The sequence below is a fragment of the Terrapene carolina genome, unplaced genomic scaffold, assembly GCF_002925995.2.
Source record: "Terrapene carolina triunguis isolate 2854851 unplaced genomic scaffold, T_m_triunguis-2.0 Scaffold569, whole genome shotgun sequence".
In the NCBI taxonomy this organism is placed as follows: domain Eukaryota; kingdom Metazoa; phylum Chordata; order Testudines; family Emydidae; genus Terrapene; species Terrapene triunguis.
The window spans coordinates 643,376-651,795 of NW_020664920.1; the positions used below are offsets into that span (position 1 = coordinate 643,376).

The 8,420-nt window shown below is 56.9% G+C and overlaps 1 protein-coding gene across 1 annotated transcript in view; it reads right to left on the bottom strand.

Moving 5' to 3' along the window:
• Positions 1-7,884, bottom strand: part of FNDC4 (fibronectin type III domain containing 4) — a 10,692-nt gene extending 2,808 nt beyond the window's left edge. The window contains exons 1-4 of the mRNA XM_026659086.2: positions 7,863-7,884; positions 7,624-7,739; positions 6,822-7,026; positions 3,053-3,142 (exon numbers count right to left, since the gene is read on the bottom strand). Of these exons, the coding sequence (XP_026514871.1) occupies positions 3,053-3,142; positions 6,822-7,026; positions 7,624-7,739; positions 7,863-7,884 (433 nt within the window). The remainder of the gene's footprint in view (positions 1-3,052; positions 3,143-6,821; positions 7,027-7,623; positions 7,740-7,862) is intronic.
• Positions 7,885-8,420: the final 536 nt, after the last annotated feature.

Consider the following 8,420-nt stretch of genomic DNA (forward strand, 5'->3'; position numbering starts at 1 on the left):
AGAGTTTGTCCCAGTGGCTCATCGCCCTCACTGTTTAACATTTGTGCCTAATTTCTCCTTTGAATTTGTCTGGCTTCATTGGTTCTTATTTGCCTTTTACTGGTAGACCAAAGAGCCCGTTAGTACTGGGGGTTTTCTCCCTACCAAGTTAATTCACCTCATAATCTTCTTTTTCATAACTAAACAGATTGGGCCCTTTAAGTCTCTCACTCGTTTTCTCCAGCCTTTGAATAATTTGGTAGCTATTTTCTGCATGTTCTCCAATTTTTCAACATCCTGTTTAAAATGTGGACACCAGGACTGGCCGCGGTATCCAGTATCAGTCTCATCACTACCGTGTGCAGAGGAAAAAGAGAAAAGAAAAAAAATCGCAACAAAATCTCATTTAATCAAAAAAGCTAAAATTGTAGAAAGAAAAACATTGTTCACAAAGGTTTGGTTTCCTTCATAAAGCCTCTGCCATCAAAAATCCATTTTGCTTAAAACTTTTGCCTAGCTCTAGTGTTGCCCCCTACCCTGCCCCCATTAGACCTCCCCAGGGCCGGCTCCAGCTTTTTTGCCGCCCCAAGTGGCGAAGAGGGGGGGGGGGGGGGAAATCCGCGACCGGCAGCACTTTGGCGGCTGCTTTACCGCGCCGTTTCATTCTTCGGCGGCAATTTGGCGGCAGGTCCTTCCCTCCAAGGGGGACTGAGGGACCCGCCGCTGAATTGCCGCCGAAGAGCCGGACGTGCCGCCTCTTTCCATTGGCCGCCCCAAGCACCTGCTTCCTTCGCTGTTGCCTGGAGCCGGCCCTGGACCTCACACCCCTGCAAAATGCCAATTGTCCATTGGAATAACTGACCGAGGGGAGTGGTGAATTCTCCTTTGCTTGGAGTCTTTAGATTAAGACGGGGTGTGCTTTTAATAGCTCTGCAATTGCTCCATGGGAAGTAATGGGCTGGCTGCAGAAATCACTGGGGCAGGTTCTCTAGCTTGTGTTATGCAGGTCAGACTAGGTGATCATGAGAGTCCCTTCTGGCCTCGGAATCTGGGAATCTCATGTTGCCTGTGTAGGCTGCCCCAAAGAGCCCTCTCCCTCTTAACCGTCTCGTGGATTAAGTAGGTTGGGCTTCTGGAGTCTTTCACTCTGAGGCACGTTTTCCAGGCCTCAAACAGGTTGGCAGCACTACAGCTGGGAGCGGGTCGCCCAGCCCGGGTGGACAGACTTTCGTTAGCAGGGCTGGAGCTAAAAATAGCAGTGTGGCCATTGCAGCCCAGTGGCAGCCTGGACTCAAAAGCCCACTCAAGCCCTGGATCTGAGCTCTGGTGTCCAGCTGGAATCTCTCCTGCTGCTGCACTGGCCACACTGCTATTGTTAGCATTAGCTCCAGCCTCCAAGCGTGCGTCTGCATACTCACGCCCAGCTGCAGTGTACACAGACCCACACTGTTCATGTAACTCTCTTCTGAACCCTTTCCAACTGGCTGCAATCTTTTTTGGAGGGTAGGCCCAGAACTGGACACAGTATCTAGCAGTGGTCCCACAAGGCAAAGCGAAGAGGAAATAACACCTCCTTACTCTTGCTTATACATCCAAGGATCACCAGAGTCCTCTTACCTACAGCACCACGCAGGGAACTCAGGCTCAGTTGGTTATCTGTGATCAGGGTCAATTGACTTTCACCACGTCCAGCCCCCTGCGCTGTGACAGGACCAAGTAAACCTAGACTGTCCCTGACAGGGGTTTGTCCAACCTGCTCCTAAAAATCTCCCATGATGGGGATTCCACAACCTCCACTGGAAGCTTGTTCCAGAGCTTAACTATCCTTAGAGTTAGAAAGTTTTTCCTAAAACCTAATCTAAATCTCCCTTGCTGCAGATTAAGTTCATTATTCTTGTCCCACCTTCAGGTCTCAAGTGTAAGCTTGAAAGTTTGTCTCTCTTACCAACAGACATTGATTTAATAAAAGATATTCAAGTATCAGAGGGGTAGCCGTGTTAGTCTGGATCTGTAAAAGCAGCAAAGAGTCCTGTTAATAGTCTGTTAGTCTAGAAGGTGCCACAGGACTCTTTGCTGCTTTTAGTAAAATATTCATATTTCTTTCACTCAGCAGAATGAAGGCATTACTACAAATCACCCCACGCCATAGTCTGATAGCCAGAGGCTCAAGCAACCCCATCTGTAGCCATACAGTAACACCCTTGTTCTAGTATCAGAGGGGTAGCCGTGTTAGTCTGGATCTGTAAAAAGCAACAGAGAGTCCTGTGGCACCTTTAAGACTAACAGATGTATTGGAGCCTAAGCTTTCGTGGGTGAATACCCACTTTGTCAGACGCGCGTCTGACGAAGTGGGTATTCACCCACAAAAGCTTATGCTCCAATACGTCTGTTAGTCTATAAGGTGCCACAGGACTCTCTGTCGCCTTTTACAGACCCAGACTAACACGGCTACCCCTCTGATACTTCACCCTCCTTGTATCTCTAACACCCTGGGTCCAACCCAGCTACAGCATACGGACTTTGCACTTGTCTTTACTGAATTTCATCTTGTTGTTTTCAGACCAATTCTCTAATTTGTCAAGGCCAATTTGAATTCTAATCCTGTCCTCCACAGTGGTTGCAACCCCTCCCAGCTTGGTGTCATCCACAAACTTTATAAGCAGTCTCTCCACTGCATTACGCAAATCACTAATGAAATTACTGACTAGTACTGGACCCAGGACTGACCTGTGGGATACACCCCCCCCAGCTTGAGAGCGAACCATTGACAATGACTCTTTCAGTACAGTCTTTCAACCCGTGTGGCACCTACTGTAGAGTAATTTCATCTAGCCCACATTTCCCTGGTTTGTTATGAGAACGTCACTGGGGACTGTGTCAAAAGCTTTACTAACAGCAGGATATTTCACATCTACAGCTGCCACCCACCCACTAGAGCCACAGCCCCTTGCACCTCCTGCGCCCGCCTTCACACCCACGTGCTGCCTTCCAGCCCAACCCCGTATGGAATCCAGAGGGGCCAGAGGCCCATGAGGTGGGACCTGTGAGCACTGGCCTCTCCCCTTTTCCTCACCTGCCCACATGAGCAGCACAGTCACGATGATGACAATCTCCCCAGTCTGGAGTTGCCGCTCCTTGTCCAGCCCTTCCACGGTGATGTCACCTGCAAGACACACGCCGAGCAGTGTGGTGCGGCCTGGCCTGGTGGGGCGGTCAGGTTGTGCAGCCCCCGCCAGGCTGCGGGCAGATGAGAAACAGCGTCCAGCCAAGGCACGGAGCCAGAGGAGACTCCAGAACCGCAGGGGGCTAATAGGACACAAGTGGAGGGAGGGGAAACAGGGCTCTGGGTTTCATCCCCTCAGCTCCCAGCAGTGTAAAGGGCAGGGGACCCCTGAGCCAATCAAACCTTTGCTGCCGCTGAGGCAGCAGCAGGCTGGACTGATCCCGGATGGCCCCTTGAGAGTTAAAGCACCTTCTCCTTTTCCCGGGAGATGGGGGTACAGTCTGGGGAGGTGTGAGCTCCAGGGAAGGGGGGGCATATACCCACCAGCCAGGCGGGCCTGGGGCATGGCTGTGCCTGTGTCTGACAGGCCTGTGTGTGCTGGGGAGCAGGATCCCGACAGATCTGCCCCACCTGCCTCCCTCCCATCAACACTCCAGCACGTGCCGCCCACCCTCAGGGGCACACACCCTCCTGCCTAGCAGCAGCTCCTTGGTTTCTGTTTCGGCCTGGGATGATGATGTAGCTCCTGCTCATGTCAGAGTCCCGGGGTCAGTGCCAGGCCCTCGGCAGCTCGCTGGGGAGGGCGGAGGCTGCGTACAGAGGTGGTCAGTGCGCTGTACAAAGAGCGGAGCTGTCGCTCTGCAGCCTGGGAGTGTGAGTTTTCTAGTGCATTTGCCAGGTGCTAAGCAAGCCAAGGGTGCTGTAGTCACGCCTGCAAGCTGTTTAACGGCTTTGAGTTTTACACGTCACTGTCTGGGGCTCTCTGGGCCCATTTAGTCCATTGAGACTGACCCAGCCAGGGCCTGCAGGGGAACCAGAGAGGGGTCGGGGTCAGCGAGGGCAAACACTGGGGTGAGACTTGGGATGGCACCTGGAGGCGTGGTGAAAGCACTCCGTGCAAAGGCTCTGCTGCCCCCCGTAGCACAGGTCAGGCCCACCCGGCCCTGTGTGGACCAGACGCAGGCTCCAGTCCAGACCCGAGCTGGCTCCGGCCCTGCAGAGAGCGGCACTGGGCTGATAGCACTGGCTGCCCTTTCAGAAACCAGCCAGTTTACCCAGAATTCCACGGTGGGCATCTCCCCGCCCAGCACGCCCCGCCGGGGGAAGAGGACTGAGCCTGCTAGCCCCTGGGAGAAGCCACTGGGGAGACAAGCAGGGCAGGGCCGTGAGCCAAGGGCTCACCAGCCAGCCACTGTCTGGAGGGGGAGACGGACGAGGGCTGAGCCTGGGGCTCCGGAGTTGGGGGCTGAGCTGTCCGCCCTGCACTGTGCACCTGCCCCGGCCAGCTCCTCCCCTCGGTGACGGTGCCCATGAGGAGCGTCAGCACAGCTCCCCCTCCCCAGCAGGGTGTGGGGCGGAGCGAGCCCCGGGCTGCGGGGGAGGGATGGGACCCAGCCTGGCCAGAGATGCTGGAGAGTTTCTCTCCTGCCAAGGGCCTGCAGCAGCCACACGGCAGGTTTAACCCCTCGTGGGCCCTCCCCAGTGTCACACGCCCGGGGTCCTTGTGACTGGCTGCACCAGGCTCTCACATAGGGTGACCAGATAGCAAGTGTGAAAAATCAGGACAGGGAGTGGGGGATAATAGACACCTATATAAGACAAAGACCTAAATATCGGGACTGTCCCTATAAAATCGGGACATCTGGTCACCCTACTCTCACAATCCTACCACCCCTGCCCCAGACCAGGAGCAGCGAAGGTAGGTCCTCCAGGCCTGCCTAGAGAGACTGCAGGGAAGCAGCCAATCAGAGCGCAGCAGGCTCAGTTAAAAGGCGCTTCAGGGGCTGACCCCCCCAGTTGCTGGCTGGGAGCAGAAGTGGGAGGAAGGGCTGGGTGGCTGTGATGCTCCCCAGGTGAGGGTGCCTGGGAGAGATCCTGCTCAAGCAGGGAACAGACAGACACCCCAAGGAGGTGATGGGACAGAGGGAGAAGCAGCCCAGGAAGGCAGCAGTGACCATTGAAGGGAAGCAGCACATGGCTGCTGTCTATAGGGACCCTGGGTTGGGAACTTGGGACCCAGAGTAGTGGGCAGGCCCAGGTGCCCCCCAGAGGAGTGGGCAGGCCCAGGTGCCCCCCAGAGGAGTGGCCTAAGCCCCAAGGAGGGTAGAAAAGGCATTAAATGCCCAAGAAAGGGGCTTGGAGTTTAAACAGGGCTGGGGCTGAAGACCCTGCAGAGGGCCAACCATTTGTTGGACTTTGTTACCCTAGAAGGGGACTGAACTCCAAGGAGTGACCTGGCTGGAGAGCAGGGGCAAATAAGAACCGATAAAGGCAGAGTCTCCAGGCAGGAAGCTGGGGGCCCTGCTCTGTACCAGGGCAGGCATGGATGTCAAGCCCAGGAGGACCTGAGAACTGAGCACAGAGACAGGGCTACAGACATTCACAGGGGCACTGGGACAGGCCCTCGTGGACCTTCTCCCCTGGAAGGGGTTCATCCATCCATTCATCGAGTGACTTGGCTGGGGAGGCTGAGCCAGTGAGGACCTGCCTGACCAGGGCGACAGCCAACAGGGTGCTGGCTGCACAGAAATGGAAAGTGCAGGATCGCACCCAGCTGACAGGAGGCGCTCACGAGAGGTGAGTGCACCCTGTCACTTTCCTCCAGCAGGGAAAAGTGCTTCACCCTCAGGACTGACCCTCTGCAGGGAGCTGGAGGGAACAGAGAACCTGGTACGAGCCCCCTGCAGCCCAACACGACAAGGGAGCTGGTCCCCATCGCTCTGCGCCTGCTCCATACTGGGGGGAGCTTGGGTGATGTCAACAGGTGTCCAGTGTTGGCAAGGCTGCATGCCAGGCAGTGCTGTGCCTCTCTAGGATGGGCTTTTCCAGCAGCGAGGGGCTGCTTATCACCTTCACCTCTGTTGCCTCGATGCAGGATTTAGCGGAAGAACCCATGTGGGTGCCACCCCACGGCAGGATGCCCCCAATGCTCTGGGTCTGGGCTGTGCAGCAGGAAATGTCTCCCCCTCCCCACCCCCGCCTTGTCTCCTGGCTCCTGTGGGGCTCGACTCCATGTTGGGCAGGGGCTTGCCTCTATTCCGCCTGCGGGCTGCAATACCAGAGGTGCCGTGCTAGGTCCCTCTCCTTTGGTCCTGGGGCCTCCGTTCCCGACGCTCCCAGACTGACAAACCTGCCACACTGGGACACTGCACGAGCTATTGGAACAGCCTTGTGGTTCAAGTTGGGTCTCCTTGTCCCCCATGGAGCAGCCCGGCCCAGGAGCCCTGAGCATGCAGCAGGGAATGAAAGGCTTCTGCGGAGGCACCTTCTGCACCTCTCCAGTCCCGGGCACAGCCCCAGTCAGGAGCCCCCAGGTGGCTCTTTCCAGCCCCTCTGCACACACCCCCCCCCCCGAGCTCCTTCTGACACCTCACCTGGGGCAGGCTGAATAGCGAGGGGTCTGACTTTACCCAATGCTACTGTATAGCTCAGCAATGCAATACAGCACCAGCCCTAGCTACCCCCACGGGGATTCCCACGTGGCAGCCCCGACTCCCCTCGGTTACCAGAACCTGTCTCCTGCTTCCGTGGGCTGCAGGCAATTTACCTTGCAGGGCCCAGTGACCCATCTCCCAACCAGAGCGTGTGGCAATGGCACAGCGCGGGCTCCTGCCCTTACCTTGGTTGGAGCTGTTGGAGGGGAGGCGATCGGTCTCTTTCAGGGTCCGGAAATGGACCCTCTTGCTGGCCTGGCTCTCTCCATGCAGGCCGATGCTCTGCACCTGGATGATGTAGTCTGCGTCCTCCACCAGGTCCCACAGCACGCAGGCCCGGTTCGTGGTGTTCACCTCCCGGATGAACCGCTGCATTTGCCCGTCCTGCCGCTGCCAGAGTCGGAGAGACACTGTCAGTCACAGGGCGGGCTCCCCTGCCCTTCTGGAAACGGGTTAGTGAGGGCAAGTGGCCAGCTCGGGTGGCTGGTGAGCTCTGAGCTCCTGCCCAGCCCCAGCTCCTCGGACTCTGCTGGGCCGTGCACGTGCGGGGCAGGGATAATCCTGTGACTAGCAGTATTTCTAGAGTGCCCTGTGCCATTGTACAGTCACAAGGACACACTCCTCCCTCGCAAAGCCCCACCCGGAGTGGAGACCCCGCCCAGGGCAGCAGGGAGGGGATGGGGCCCGAAGCACAGACAAGATGGGGGTGGCCAGGAGGGTGGGGCCAAGTGAGTCCTGCCCCCTGGAGGCCCAATGGCCTGCTGGCCCCCAGATAGGATGAAGAGAGATGGGTGGGGTCAGAGCTGATGCCCCAGCAGTGGGATGGCCAGAGAAGGAAGAAGGAGCCTGCATAACTCATGGCCAGCACTGCTCATGGTGCATCCCTCGGGTGGGGTTCCCGGGAAAGCCCCCCGAAGGGAAGGGGAGGCAGGGTGGAGATGATGGGGACAAGGGGCAGAGACCCCTTGGGGGCAGAGCCTGGCGTACCTGCTGTGAGATGGCATAGCCAATGATGACGTCTCCCTCCGGGACATCCCACGAGACAGTGGCGGAGTTTGCCTTCAGGTGCGTAACAGTCACGTTGACTGGGGACGGCGGCCTATCTGTGTGAACCAGGGGAGGGAGCAGGAAGCCAGTGTGCAGGAGAGTGGGGACAAGACCGAGAGATCACTCTGTGCTCTATAAAATTACTGAGCCGCTGAGTTGCCTGGGTCCCAGCTTGCAACCAGCCTGTACAACAAACAGCATCTGAGGATGTCATTAACAGCCCTTCTGCCATGTGTCTGACTGGGCTTTGCAGAATGAGCAGGCTGCATAGCCAAGCACCTAGATTTGGCCTAATCTTTCTGAGAGGCAGTGTGGCTAAGTGGGGAAGCCATGGGCAGGGCTGATGAGGGGGAGACAATTGTACCAGGGCCTCAGTTCAAGCCCCCCAAAACAGCTGTAGCGTCTATGTAAAAAAGTGAAATAAGGAGGGGGTGGGGCCTCAGCGAACATGGTGCACCAGCAGCCCAATTTCCCTCAGCTGGTCTGTTCATGGGTCTTCCACGGCAGAGACCTGGGTTCTATTCCCTGATCTACCAGGCGTGACCTTTTGCAGCCCCTGAGAGCCGACCATAGGATGGAGGGACTGATGCTTGTCAGCCTCCTTGCTCAGTGATAAGAGTGTGAAGGGCAGAGAGCTAGGGACACCTGGTGCCCTGATTCCCAGCCCAATGGACTTCTCCCTAGGCCTAATGGGGAGCCCTGCCATTCTCGAGGCCAGGGCCATCCTCTGCTGAGCC